At 40.0% G+C, this 13643-nt stretch overlaps 4 protein-coding genes across 6 annotated transcripts; 3 read left to right on the top strand and 1 right to left on the bottom strand.

Moving 5' to 3' along the window:
* Positions 1 to 1630: 1630 nt before the first annotated feature.
* Glo1 (Glyoxalase 1) lies at positions 1631 to 2649 on the top strand. The gene is made up of 4 exons (XM_068290206.1): positions 1631 to 1787; positions 1899 to 2035; positions 2109 to 2309; positions 2372 to 2649. Exons 1-4 carry the CDS (start codon positions 1716 to 1718, stop codon positions 2502 to 2504), a joined length of 543 nt encoding a protein of 180 aa, XP_068146307.1. The 5' UTR covers positions 1631 to 1715; the 3' UTR covers positions 2505 to 2649.
* A 392-nt stretch (positions 2650 to 3041) lies between these two features.
* On the top strand, positions 3042 to 4967 carry Gr43a (Gustatory receptor 43a). Of its 2 annotated transcripts, none has more exons than XM_068290362.1 (6): positions 3042 to 3195; positions 3259 to 3313; positions 3717 to 4012; positions 4070 to 4213; positions 4264 to 4844; positions 4905 to 4967. In XM_068290362.1, exons 1-6 carry the CDS (start codon positions 3042 to 3044, stop codon positions 4965 to 4967), a joined length of 1293 nt encoding a protein of 430 aa, XP_068146463.1. The 2 variants fall into 2 exon arrangements, with proteins under 2 accessions (XP_068146463.1, XP_068146462.1); XM_068290361.1 differs by having other exon boundaries at positions 3705 to 4012.
* A 21-nt stretch (positions 4968 to 4988) lies between these two features.
* On the bottom strand, positions 4989 to 8450 carry Dhx15 (DEAH-box helicase 15). Of its 2 annotated transcripts, XM_068290359.1 has the most exons (7): positions 8289 to 8449; positions 7425 to 8230; positions 6891 to 7364; positions 6563 to 6826; positions 5735 to 5857; positions 5320 to 5673; positions 4989 to 5253 (listed from the first exon to the last, which is right to left on the bottom strand). In XM_068290359.1, exons 1-7 carry the CDS (start codon positions 8342 to 8344, stop codon positions 5126 to 5128), a joined length of 2205 nt encoding a protein of 734 aa, XP_068146460.1. In that variant the 5' UTR covers positions 8345 to 8449; the 3' UTR covers positions 4989 to 5125. The 2 variants fall into 2 exon arrangements, with proteins under 2 accessions (XP_068146460.1, XP_068146461.1); XM_068290360.1 differs by lacking the exons at positions 4989 to 5253; positions 5320 to 5673 and having other exon boundaries at positions 5848 to 5979; positions 8289 to 8450.
* Positions 8451 to 8884: 434 nt separating this feature from the next.
* Positions 8885 to 13186, top strand: cos (kinesin-like protein costa). Its single transcript, XM_068290259.1, has 3 exons — positions 8885 to 9086; positions 9171 to 10385; positions 10442 to 13186. The coding sequence occupies exons 1-3, from the start codon at positions 9031 to 9033 to the stop codon at positions 12612 to 12614; spliced, it is 3444 nt and encodes a 1147-aa protein (XP_068146360.1). The 5' UTR covers positions 8885 to 9030; the 3' UTR covers positions 12615 to 13186.
* Positions 13187 to 13643: the final 457 nt, after the last annotated feature.

Here is a 13643-nt window from a genome sequence, read left to right as displayed (position 1 = left end):
CAATTTACTTTAAAAACAAATCCAATCCAACCATTTATTTCGGTTACCGTAACTACCGAAATACAAAACGATACTTTTATACATACATACATTTATAGAGACACAAACTCCTTCCAAGCGTAAGTCCACAAATAGGAATTATTTCATTTGCCAACGCAACAATAAAACTTAAAACAAAAAATATACTTTATAATGGACAAAACAAAAGAGAAAAAACCATCCACAAATCGTACGACCAACGTTTAGAAAAACGACACATAAACAGCGAGACAAAAGGAAAGAGGAGATTTGTAGAAAGAGAAAAGGAAGATAAATCAATTATTTTTTTATATAAAAACAATGAAACGAAAACCAACCAAAATGAAACCATTTACACATACTCTTACATAATGTTAATTAATTAATTTCCAGGCCATATACTACATATGTATATCTTATAGATTCATGTTCTAATTTCAATTTTCAAGATTTCCGTCTATTATAATAATTTGGTTTTATTTCAAATAAAAATAATGAAAAACCAACACCAACAAATCGGCTACAAACAACAACAACAAAAATCTATAACAACAATTCTGATAATCATAAGCACAATATAAATTACTATATAATCTAGAACTAATTAATGAGAAAGCATAACAAACCAACTAAGTTTAATGTTTAAGCATATTATATGATTATACCTGCATACAAACATATATATATATATATATAGATATATATATACATACATATATACACACAAACACACGACCACATATATAGAAACATGCTATAAAACTATACAACAAATTTCGATCAGTTAAATTAGTTCTAATGAATGACCACGAAACAGTCAACAAATCAAATACAATGAACAATGAATGTATATATACATAGAGAAAAATCGAAAGAAATACATATATACCTACATATATATACAAATAGATATATATATTGTGAAGGGGAACTCAAACCTGACACACAGAAAATGCCCTTAAAATGCCTTGATCATGTAAATAGTTTGGAAACGAAGCAGCCTGACTTAACGATTCAAATTGAATAAAATGAACGACGAAATGTATATAAACTTTTTGCATCTAAATTTTACATCTATTGGTATTTTTGGTGGGTAATTAGTTTAAGAAACACTAAGTCAGAAGAGGAAAGTTATCTTTTTAATCAATAATCATTTCTATGGCACATCACCAGCTAAATATTAAAATTGAAAAGGAATTCCTAACATCGAATTTTTGACTTAATCTTTTTCTGTTAGAAAAGGTCGAAATAATCATACAATATTTAATATCCCAAATGGGATACTAAAAACCCAAATTGAAAAAAAGGTTCTAGTTCAAGTCTATTAGTTGCTTTCAAATCTGAGAATATGCATGAGGAAATAACTTTTTAAAATCTTCATGGTAATACTTCAAAATTAGCTTACAAAGTTAAATATTTATAAATTCACAAAACCTATTATTACTTAAAATCCCGGACTAAATTGTTTTTAACTCTTTTAATTGTCATCGATAGTTCTGTAACTGTTATTGCATTTTAAAAGGCAGCACATAACAATAATTGTTATCGATAGACAGATGTTAGCTTTTTTATGGCTAAAAAGTGGCAATATTTTTGCAATGGTTGTTGTTGTTGTTTACGGTCACATTTGCAATTTCGGCTTCCCAGCAGCCACAGGTGTTTAACAAATCGAAAATTTTTTAACAAACTATAGCAAAATGGGTGACGTTACAGGACTAAGCAATGCTGAAGCTGATGAGCTATGCGCAAAGCGCGATCCAGCCACCAAGGTGAGTAAAAGGATTATCCAAAATGCTGTCCATATGGTCACGAGAAAGGGACGACTAAGACGATGCACATGGCAATACAGATTTAATTATGCTTACCCCACTTAATTTCAGGATTTCCTATTCCAACAAACCATGTATCGCATCAAGGATCCTCGCAAATCTTTGCCCTTCTACACAAATGTCTTAGGCATGACCTTGCTGGTCAAATTGGATTTTCCAGAGGCCAAATTCTCCTTGTACTTTATGGGGTAAGGTTATCTCTAGCTACGTGCGATATGGCAGTTATCAGTTGATGATATTTCAATTTTATTTCAATTACAGCTATGAGAATCCAGCTGATATACCAAAAGATCAACAGGAGCGCAAGAGTTGGGCATTGAGTCGTAAGGCCACCATTGAGTTAACCCACAATTGGGGCACTGAATCCGATCCCGATCAGAGCTATCACACAGGCAACACTGAACCACGTGGTTTTGGTCATATTGGCCTGATGGTTCCAGATGTCTATGCTGCGTGCAAACGGTAATTAAGTGCAAGATTCCTCTCATTTGTTGGCCAACTTACACTCTTATAATCTTCTTCAGTTTTGAGGAGCATAATGTGGAATTCGTTAAGAAACCCAATGACGGTCGCATGAAGGGTTTGGCCTTCATTCGGGATCCCGATGGCTATTGGATTGAGATTTTTAATGCCTTTGGTGTCCAGCAGCAGAACTAGAAGAATGTTTTGCTCCTTCCTTTTTGAGTTTCCTTATTCTGTTTAACTTATTAAATATATAAATATATTTTCCTTTTTTTTTTTTGAGATTATTTTGTCCAAGGAGAGAATTGTAATAAAGCAGCAGAAAGATTGCCGAATGTTATCCTGCTCCTTTCATGTTTTTTCGTCCAGCTGTCAACGCAGACATTTTGTTTCCAAAATTAATTGGCTCCTATGTCCAAAATGATTGGCGTTTTTCTCACGCTAATTATTATTTACGGTGGCAGACAAACTTTAGTAAACAAAACAACCACACACAGTGGCCAGCCAGGCAGGTGGAAGGGTCGCTCCTTTGCTATTTGCTTAGACGGTCTACCCTTTGCCCCCACTCGCCACCCCCACCCAGACATTCATCATACACACTAATAGTAATCAAATAGGGGAGCGCATTATTTGGCTTTGATATCAAATATACCATTCATTCTATTTTAGAATTTAAGTCCTGGTATTTGGCGATTCATTCGCCAGTTATCATTGAGAAATTCTTGTGAAAATATGGAAATATCCGAACCCAGCATTGGCATATTCTATGTCAGTAAACTAATGTCCCTGGCTCCGTATCGTGTACTAAGGAATGCCAAGGCACAATTAGAAATCCGGCGAAGTTGGACATTTACCATATATTCAGCCTCATTGTGTGTGATTTTGGGTGAGAGTTTTTTTTTGGAGTTAATCCGGAGAAGTTTGAAACTCAATGTGAATCCATTTGCAGTTTTTCTTACTTATCGGGGTTTACTTTTTGATGCCAATTCGAAAATTCCCATACGGTAGGTAATGGGAGAGCGTTTGAGCTATGATAAGTGCTTGTTATTGGATAATTAAATTGTCTTCTTTCCTATTTAAAATAAAATAACGGACACTTTAAGGGGTAAAAGTTCCCCTTTTTATAACGAATTTCGAGTTCTATAGTTAGTAATCATTGAAGCCGCTTTATCAGCTCCAACTTCAAATCCCCATTCAAGTCACTTATCATAGACTCTCCCTCTCGAGTTACATGGCTTTTCTTCTCCGCTCTTTCTATTACTTCTGTTGCATTTTCTGTCTTGTACTTTCTTCTTCTACTTCTTTCTCCACCACTATATCTGAACCTCCTGCTCAACTCTTTCCACGCTTCATCACTTGCATCACTTAAAAATGTTTGATTGATCAAATCAAAAGTGCATCTTTTAGAATGCATTCGGCCACCGCAAAGGTAGTGACTGCTCTTGATGTATCCGTTGTCGTTTTGGCCATTGTATCGGGTATTTACTGCGGCCTGTTTGGTCTAAAGGCCACACAGGAGCTAAACTCACGACTCTGCATCATTGACAACACTTTGAGTGCCTACAATAATTTCAAACGAGACCGTTGGCGCTCGCTGGGAATGATTACTGCATCTTTGTTGACGATTGCGTCGCTAGTTGGATTGGATGTGTGGATTTGGATACGTATAGCCAGGGATATGAATCAGGATGATGCCAATACGGGTAGGTGATTGTTTTCCTATGATAATGTTGATGATATTTACTCTCCCCACCATCCAGAGATCAACGTGCAGTGGTATATACCATTCTACAGCCTCTACTTTATACTCACGGGACTGCAAGTTAATTTCGCTAATACTGCTTACGGTTTGGGTCGTCGCTATGGTCGTTTAAACTTAATGCTGACCAGCAGTTTCTTGGAAGGTAAGTGGCGTATTCAAATTAGAAATTAATTAACTCTATTCCCTTCTTAGATAACAAACCCTCAAAGCCACCAAAACTGTTAAAAGTGAGCACAGTGAAGACCATGAACTTTAATCCCATGATGTTGCCGCCGGCAGTGACGAGTTTGCACTCGAGTTTAACCAAATTGAATCAAGAATCTCTGGCCAGCAATTCACCAGCAAAAAATCAAGGCTTACTCATCAAAACCATGGCCGATAATCATGAATCACTGGGCAAATGTGTGGTCCTTGTGTCCAGCTCCTATGGTATAGCAGTTCTCTTTATTTTGGTCTCCTGTCTCTTGCATTTGGTGGCCACGGCGTATTTCCTTTTTCTGGAGATGCTTAGCAATCGAAACAATGGCTATTTGTGGGTACAAGTCATATGGATTCTATTTCATGCCTTTCGTCTGCTCATGGTGGTGGAGCCTTGTCACATTGCGGCACGTGAATCCAAACAGACTATCAAAATTGTCTGTCAGATTGAGCGAAAAGTCCACGAACCCATTTTAGCGGAGGCCGTTAAGAAATTCTGGCAACATCTTCTTGTAGCGGATGCAGATTTCTCGGCCAGCGGTTTGTGCCGTGTCGATCGCACCATTTTAACGTCGGTAAGGGGAAAATACTGTGGAGTTTGATTACAACTAACACAAAAACCGTTATCTTTACAGTTTGCATCGGCTATAGCCACGTACTTGGTTATACTAATACAATTTCAAAAGACAAATGGTTAAAGAGAAAGAGATACAGAAAAGTATGATGTTTTTCCTCACATTTCATTTGTTAATTAACGGAATTGTTCTTGTTTGATTGAGTGATAAAAATATGATTCCAATTAAAAAAAGCATAATGTTCTATTATGATTAAACTTAAGTGACTCTTGATGTGGATTTTAGAAGCCCTTTTGATATTGTTTCGTTTCTATGCGCTGCTGGAGTAACTCCAATTGCCTCTTGGCCTCGCATTGTGGGAAATTGTTAAGATCATAGTACTGGGGAGCCAAGTTGAGTAACCATTCCGCTAGAGAAGATTTAGAGAAATAAATTAAGAAAACTTTCGTATTTTGATGACCAAATAGTTGCTTACGTTTCACATCTGTCACTGTGCGTATGTAGTTCTTGGTGGTTAACACAAATTCATTATAGATTACCCAATCGGGCTTGTGACCCAAACAAGTCGATGGATGCAGTTGCACGTTTTGATTGTCCTTGATGGTTAAATAGTGTCCTGTGCGCTCTAGATGCGCCACCTGCATAAAGAAACCCTGCACAAGGGCTTTGCGTATGTTCACATAATAATCCTTTGAGGTAAATTCTGTGCTAGTGCGACGCAAATTGAAACGATCCATTATCCTGGCCAATTGTTGTCGCACATTATCAGCGCTTTTCAGGGAACGGAAATTAATAAAGTTCTCATAACACCAATTTGGATCCTCGCTGCCTAAAATTAAACAATATTAGTTACTCAATTGCATTCCAAGTGCTTTGTTTTAGTTACTCACTCTGTTTAAAGGCATGATAGACATTCAGCAGAGTCAAATGATCTCCATCAACATGGGCGAAACGCATCTTGGCCTCGTCGGCAGCCTTTTTGGCCTCATTGGGTCGGACAAAGCATTGCGGCACTTTTGGTTTTTGATGAATTATGTTTATGTTTTATGTTTAAGCGCAAAGTTCATAACATTGTTTATCGAAAGATATTATATGTATATTGTGCTTACTTTGTGTCAGCTAGGCAATCTAGAGGCTAGATTTAAAGATTCGTTGCAGTTGTATGTTGCAAGTGCGTTTTCCTTTCTCTCTTTATCTTTTTGACTTAAAGTGGCTCAATAGAAGCCTTATACTCAAGATTAACCAAAACGGTAAATGTTGGGTTTTCTTTTCGCTTTTCTCTAACGCACGTGCAACTTGGCTTTAGTGTTGAATGCAAAGAACAAATAAATTGAACAAACTTTTTTCTTTGCACGTTTCCTACTCCGTCAGTCTGTCGGTCGATTGACTTAAAAGTAATGCAAAGGAAAAACTAACAAAGCCCCGGAACAGAAAACATTTCATTAAAAATTCAGGATGCAATCTAAAGCTTTCTCAAAACTTTAATTGGAAGACATCTACTGACAATTTGAGTGTTTAATTTAACTTGAAGAAGTATAAAAAATTATAAGCAGCTTTCGATTGCCCTCTTTAAACTAAAATGCCAACTAAATATTATTCAATTTGATACCTTAAACTCGATAACCCCAATATCTTCCCTACGTAATTACCTCCCCCCAACTGCCACCTAAATTCTACTTAAACTGATAGTTCAGCATTTAAGTATATAAATTTCTCACCCGACAACATGGCCGTTATGGATAGAATCTCATTGGAGCAATTATGCTGGCAACTGGCTATCAGCATTTTGGCCAATTGTGGATCCAATGGAAATTCCGACATGACAGCGCCCAAATCCGTTAGATTACCATCATCATCGAGGGCGGCCAAATAGTTGAGCAACTCGAGAGCACGCATCAGAGTCTCTGGTGCTGGAGGGTCCATAAAATCAAAGTGAACCAAATCATCAATGCCCAGTTTCTTGAGTTGAAGTACCACAGTGCCTAAAAAAAGGAAAATTAAACATTACGAAAGATAACGATGGGAATTAAGATTAAGATGCCCCACCTAAATTTGATCTCAAAATTTCCGGATAAGTGTTGTCCTGCATTTCATTTTTAAATGCTTTCTCTGTGTATAGGCGGAAACATTTGCCTGGACGCGTACGTCCAGCACGACCGGCACGCTGTTGAGCCGATGCCTTAGATATGGGTGACACCAAGAGGGATTCGACACGAATTCTGGGGTTGTAGACCTTTTGCTTGGCAAATCCTGGATCAATAACAAAGACCACTCCGTCAATTGTCAGTGAGGTTTCAGCTATATTGGTGGAGACGACAACTTTGCGACCAATGGCTCCATTGGCATTTGTGGGTGGGGCTGCCTCAAAGATTCGCTGCTGCAGATTGGGCGGCAAGGTGGAATATAAAGGAATGCATTTCAATTCACCAATTTCAGAGCCGAGATTGTCAATTTCACGTTTGATTCGCTTGCAAGCCTCCTCAATTTCTTCCTGACCCGTGAGGAACATTAAAATGTCACCTGAAAGGCAGGAGAGAATATGTAGAGAGAAATTTACGACATATTTGATCAGTTACTAACCTTCAATATCCTCGCACATGTGTATTTGAATGACTGTCCTGATAGCTGCTTCTAGATAGTCCCTCTCTGGCTCAGGTGTGTAGAAAATCTCCACGGGATGTGTTCGACCCGGCACATTCATTAGTGGAGCATTATCGAAATACTGCTGAAACTTGCCGGCATCCAATGTGGCCGACATGACAACCAATTTCAAATCATCTCGCTGTCGTATCACCTCCTTCAGGACACCCATAAGTATATCGGTGGCCAATGTCCTTTCGTGAGCCTCATCCAAAAGTATAACCTGATACTGTTCTAGCATAGGATCAGACATAGCTTCGCGTAGCAACATACCATCGGTCATGTATTTGAGCAAAGTTTTGGGTGAAGAACAATCCTCAAAACGTATGGAATAACCCACTTCCTCGCCCAGATTAACATCCATTTCCTCAGATACACGTTGTGCCACCGACATGGCAGCCACTCGACGCGGTTGTGTGCATGACACCGCCTTGCGGCCCTTAGATATTGCAAAATCCACACACCATTGGGGAATCTGTGTGGTTTTTCCAGAACCCGTTTCACCTACCAGGACAATGCACTGATGTTGGTTCAGCAGACGCATAAAGTCTGTCTGATACTCAAAAACAGGTAAGCTGATACGCTTCTTATAGAGATTTTGATAGCGAGCCGAATACGCCTTGCCCGTCAAGGTATTTATGGTTGGTGGTTGCTTGCTGGGCACAAATCCTCCAAGTATTTGAGCCACAGTTCCGGCGGCAGCTGCTGCCGATGCCGCAGCTGATGTGGATGCTTCCGGATCCATTCTAAGCGAAAAACAAATTAAAGGGTACAGCATTGTTTTGTTTGGTTGGATGTACTTACTTCTTGGGTTTGCTAGAGGAATAAGTCTCCCCTACTTCAATGCGACGCTTGGACATTATTTTTGAATTCTAATACGCAGTTAAAACTTAAAATATATTTAATTACTTTTGCGCAAGGAAAACACGCGCTGCGTTAGCGAGTCAGAATGTCAAGAAGGGTTGCCGGCTAAAATAAGAAAGTCGCCAAAAAAAAAGCTAGTTTTAGTGATGAGCGACCATTAACTGAAAAATAATTGTGAACGCGAACAAAATAGTGACTGTAATAAAATCCTTCTTCATTGTAGATTATTTTTTCTTTTAAATTATTATGTCTTTTATTTAAGATGTCAAAAATAATTTTTTGTGTTTTTTTACTTGTAGTAAAAAACATATGAATTGGTTTGACCTTGGTAAACAGCCAAAACTATTCATTTTCTCATGATGTTTTTAAACTACCAAAAAAGTGTCTTCATATTAAATGTAATAAACAAACGGTATAAATTCACTAAATCATTTCTGAATTTTAAACGAAGAATGCCTGCTTGCGGTTACAAACTTCCCGCCAACGCTAACTGCCAAACTCAGCTTCCTCTGTTGACGTTTGCAACACTTTTTTTTTGCAAATCTTAAGGTCACTCTAACTTATATTGATTTGGTTTTTCTTCGTTGGTTTCTTGTAATTTTGTAATTAAAAACAACTAAAATGTTTGAAATAAAGAACAAACCAAGGCAAAATTGAGTCACCACATTACACAGGATCAGTCATGGAGATTCCCATTCAAGTGGCTGTGCGCCTTTACCCACACACAGATGAGAAAAGGTAAACAACACATAACCGAGACAGGATAAATTGCGCTGCTAAAGGCGAAAAAGGAAGATCTAACAAACATTAAATTATTTATAGAAACGGAACTGAACAGAAGACAGTGGGAGATGATGACCAAACAAAGCGTCCCCCAGATGCTAATGGTAATTGTCCAACGGAGGAGCAACTGGAAGAGCAGGTGCATACCGATGAACAGGTGAAGCAGGCGGCAGATACCAACAAAAATGTTTCCGCCTGCTGTGTCCAAGCCATTCCGATAGCAGCTTCGGCTTTAGGTCTGCCCAGTGCTCTTCCAGGTGGTGCTCAGCATTTGGATAGCATAGCCGCTGGGCTAATCCAAGTTGGTGCCCACACTGTGCCAGTAACCCATGCTTTGGGTGGCAATACAAGCCAGAGTCAGGTCTACCATCAGACAGTGTTTCCTTTGATAAGTCTGTTTCTCGAGGGATTCGATGCTTCGGTGGTTACATACGGGCAGAAGGGACAAGGCAAAAGCTACACTCTCTATGGCCATGGATTCGACTGTGGCGACTTTAGCGAGGCAGATCAGGGCGTAGTGCAACGCTGTGTGAGAGAGATCTTTAATCATATTACTGGCCATACAGATCGCACCTATGCCGTGAATGTGGGATTTGTAGAGATCTGCCAAGGAGACATACGTGATCTACTGGGCATGGGAAATGTCCACTGCAACAATATAGAAGAGGTTTTTCATTGGCTTCAATTGGGTTTGTCTGCACGGCAACCGTCTCCTGCCCATACTCTGTTTACTCTTACCCTGGAACAACATTGGGTCTCCAAGGAGGGACTTATACAGCATCGTTTATCTACGGCAAGTTTCTCTGATTTATGCGCTAGCGAGCGCTGGGGTGAACCGCCACCAGGGCATCCTCATGATGCTGGTCTCCAGATGTTGGAGCAGGTGGTCAATACGCTAACCGATCCGACCATAATGTATGGTGTCAATGGAAATATACCCTACGGCCAGACTACATTGACGACCCTGCTAAAGGATTCATTCGGCGGCAGAGCCCAGACTCTGGTCATCCTCTGTGTCTCCCCGCTGGAAGAGCATCTTGTCGAGACTTTGGGAAATTTGCAGTTTGCCTTCAAAGTGCAATGTGTGCGGAATTATGTGATTATGAACACCTTCTCCGATGACAATATGCCCATTTCTCCACCGCATAATCCTGCAGACAATCCTCCTCAAGGAGCGACAGACAATTTTGGACTTCAATTTGCAGCGAGTCAGTGGTTTAAGTTGGTATCCAATGCGGAAGGATTATTTGCCAAGTGAGTGGTTTCCATTTCGGGCTATAGAATATTTTTATTGATTTCTCTTCGTTTAGATTGATGAGCTCTCAAGCAATTGGCGATCTAGAGAAGGAACAGATCGAGGAATGGCTGTTCCTTAAGCAAGAATGTGAGGAATGTCTGAGCTCTAGCGAGGCGCTACGCTCCCAGAAGGCTCTGGTGCCCATTCAAGAAGCCGAAGAGCCAGAGGAGTCTCACAGTGAGCCACAGAATTCGGATAACGACACGGACAATGAATCTCAACGTCCCGATCTGGCTGAAAGATTAGAGGGTCTGATGGATGAGTTTAGAAGCAAGACCGATGCTTTGATCCAAGATAAGCATAAGGACTTTTTGTCCAAGCAACCAAAAGCCGTGATGCAAAGTCAGGAGAGAGACAAAACGGATGGGGGAGGAGGTGGAAGTGGAGCAGGAGGCGGATGTGGCCGTAGACGGAGCATTCAACCCGGAGCCAGTCTCAGTACCGCCGAATTGGCTATGCTCAATCGGGTAGCGCAAACTCAACATGCTCCTCCTCCATCAGCCGATGCCCAGCTACTTTTGGATCCCCTCGATAGTTCCTCGGGTGGTGAGGCAGCAGCTGCAGCTGCTGCCATTAATGCTCCAATTGAACAGCTGCAGAAAAAACTGCGCAAACTTCATGCAGAGATTGAGGGTCGCCAGCGACAACTTAAGGAGATCGAACAGACCATGCAGGTCAAACAGAATATCATCAGTGATCTGGTCAAGAACAGTGAGACACGCTCCCATGCCAAGCAGAAATTCAACAAGAAAAAGGCCAAGTTAGAGGCGGAATGCGACAAGGCAAAGAAACATCTGGCCAAGGCTTTGGTTCAGGGCAAAGAAAAGTCCGAGATTGAACGGTGGACAGCAATCATTGCCCACATTGATCAGCGTCTGGAGGATCTTAGCTCCATGAAAAACATTGCTGGCGAAAGTGGTCAGAAACTGAAGAAACTTCAGCAGTCTGTGGCCGAGTCACGCAAACAAATCGAGGAACTTCACAAAAAGAACAAGAAGGAGACCAAACTTAGCGAGCAGCTGGAACTGGAGCTATTAAAACTGCGAGAGGCACGCGATACGAGCAACAAGGAACTGGTCAAAGTAGAGGCACCGCATCCAGATCAGTTGAAGGTTGTCCAGGCCAGAATCACCCAAATCAATCATATATTGCGTGAGAAATCCGAGAATCTTGACGAGAATGGCCAGCAGGAGAGTCTAAGGCATGAGATCCGAAATCTACGAGGCACTCGGGATCTTCTACTGGAGGAGCGTTGTCATCTCGATCGTAAACTTAAACGGGATAAGATTCTAACCCAGCGAGAGGAGCGCAAATTGCTCGAATGTGATGAGGCCATCGAGGCCATTGATGCGGCAATTGAATTCAAGAATGAACTAATCTGTGGCCACAAATCCATAGACACCAGCGAACGATTGCAGCGTGAGAAGGGCGAGCAAATGCTGATGGCTCGTCTCAATAAACTCTCTCCGGAGGAGATGCGCACTCTGCTCTATAAATACTTTAATAAAGTCATCGATTTGCGTGACTCGTCGCGCAAACTGGAGATGCAATTAATGCAACTGGAGCGGGAACGTGATGCCTGGGAATGGAAAGAGCGTGTCCTTTCGAATGCAGTGCGTCAAGCCCGTCTGGAGGGCGAGAGAAATGCTGTGCTCCTGCAGCGGCAACATGAGATGAAGCTGACCCTAATGCTTCGCCATTTGGCCGAGGAAACGTCAGCCAGTTCGGCCAGCTATGGTGGAGCATTGGCTCCCACTACATCTCAGGCGACCACTGTGAGCAGTGACTATGAATTGGATTTCTACAAGAATAAAGCACTTGTTAAGAAGCCACAAACGGCGGCCACGTTGGACAAATACAAGGACAAGGAACGTGGTGGGCGAAATATATTTGCCAAATTCCAGGTACTCACACGGTATGCGGCGGCAGCGGCTGCTGGTGGTGGGTCCTCCACGGCAGATGAGTCCACCGCCCTAATTGAGTCAACCACAATGGCCACGGCAACCACTACCACAACAACAACAACCACAGCAGCTGGAGGAACTGGTGGGGTTAGGATAAAAGATAAAGCTTTGGCCAACATACGACAAGATCAGTTGAAGCTATTGATGCCTCCACCCACATCCACCAAGGTGACGCGACAAAAGAACAAAATCATCATACAAGATGCCACACGCAAGAATTAAGAATGCAAATCTTACGAATTTAGAAGGAGGTTGACAAAAAATATGGAAATAAGTCAGATGATAAAAGCTTAAAGCATAAAGAGAGGAAAGATACGAACGAGTAATAGATATAGAATGGAAAATGATCCAAAAGAAAAACTAATTTCGATCAAAGTCAATTGATTGATTTTACTTCTATTTCAATTTCCAACAATTTGTTGCTCGTCTAAAAATATTTCACCTTGCACTTGAATTCTATTTTCCATACTTTTTTTGTTAGTAATTTTGATTAATTTTCGAACTGTTTAAACACGAGACTCTAAATACTCATCTAACTAACTAATTAAGCATTAATTATTAATATCTAATGCCTGACCGATATTTAACTCTGATTCAGTCACTCACTCACTTTAGCTATAGACAAATCGTACTGAACAAAACAGAATAATACGTCCAAACGAAAAATTTAAATATATAGCAGACTTTACCAAGGGTTTCCCACGGGAAATAACTTTCTACTACCTTCTAAGCATTTCCCCAACGCAAAAAATTAAAGACTTGACAATTGTTACTTAAAAAGAGAAAAAGGAAAATACTCGCTCAAATACTTCAGTTAAACAACTTGCGCAAAGAATTTATGATTTGTTTTAACTATTCTGTATATAAACCCTAATATGTTTAAGTTAATTCATTTAGTTAGTATAAGTTACGAATATAATTTTAAATGTCTTCCCCCCTGTAAAGATTTTCTTATATTAAGTTTTTTATGATGCGTGTCATAACTTTTAGACTCTCTCCTTATGTGTCAACTTTACCAATGCATTTACTAAATCTAACTATCTAAACTTAATATAATATAGTTTAATAATCAGACTTTTTGGTTGTGTTAATAATTTTGATTAACCTCGTCCGACCCCCGATATGTATTCAACTCCCACGATTTGGTAGAAATAATCATTAAGTAAGCGCTCAAAGTAGTTTATCCATAAGCTACAACAAAGAAATTAATAAAAAATATTAACAATCCTTTAATTGATAAAACTATTTATT

This window comes from Drosophila tropicalis, unplaced genomic scaffold (genome assembly GCF_018151085.1).
Source record: "Drosophila tropicalis isolate 14030-0801.00 unplaced genomic scaffold, ASM1815108v1 contig_593, whole genome shotgun sequence".
Classification (NCBI taxonomy): Eukaryota; Metazoa; Arthropoda; class Insecta; order Diptera; family Drosophilidae; genus Drosophila; species Drosophila tropicalis.
The sequence above is the reverse complement of the archived record's forward strand: the minus strand, read 5'-3'. Positions and strand labels throughout refer to the sequence as shown.

Coding starts and splice junctions, on each gene's coding strand:
- Glo1 (XM_068290206.1), top strand. CDS start 1,716: ATGGGTGACGTTACAGGACTAAGCAATGCTGAAGCTGATGAGCTATGC. Junction 1,788..1,898: donor AGCGCGATCCAGCCACCAAG/GTGAGTAAAAGG, acceptor ACTTAATTTCAG/GATTTCCTATTCCAACAAAC. Junction 2,310..2,371: donor GTCTATGCTGCGTGCAAACG/GTAATTAAGTGC, acceptor AATCTTCTTCAG/TTTTGAGGAGCATAATGTGG.
- Gr43a (XM_068290361.1), top strand. CDS start 3,042: ATGGAAATATCCGAACCCAGCATTGGCATATTCTATGTCAGTAAACTA. Junction 3,314..3,704: donor AATTCGAAAATTCCCATACG/GTAGGTAATGGG, acceptor TCAAATCAAAAG/TGCATCTTTTAGAATGCATT. Junction 4,214..4,263: donor GACCAGCAGTTTCTTGGAAG/GTAAGTGGCGTA, acceptor TTCCCTTCTTAG/ATAACAAACCCTCAAAGCCA.
- Dhx15 (XM_068290359.1), bottom strand. CDS start 8,344: ATGTCCAAGCGTCGCATTGAAGTAGGGGAGACTTATTCCTCTAGCAAA. Junction 5,858..6,562: donor CATAACGGCCATGTTGTCGG/GTGAGAAATTTA, acceptor AAAAACCAAAAG/TGCCGCAATGCTTTGTCCGA. Junction 5,674..5,734: donor CTATCATGCCTTTAAACAGA/GTGAGTAACTAA, acceptor GTTTAATTTTAG/GCAGCGAGGATCCAAATTGG.
- cos (XM_068290259.1), top strand. CDS start 9,031: ATGGAGATTCCCATTCAAGTGGCTGTGCGCCTTTACCCACACACAGAT. Junction 9,087..9,170: donor CCACACACAGATGAGAAAAG/GTAAACAACACA, acceptor AATTATTTATAG/AAACGGAACTGAACAGAAGA. Junction 10,386..10,441: donor GCGGAAGGATTATTTGCCAA/GTGAGTGGTTTC, acceptor CTCTTCGTTTAG/ATTGATGAGCTCTCAAGCAA.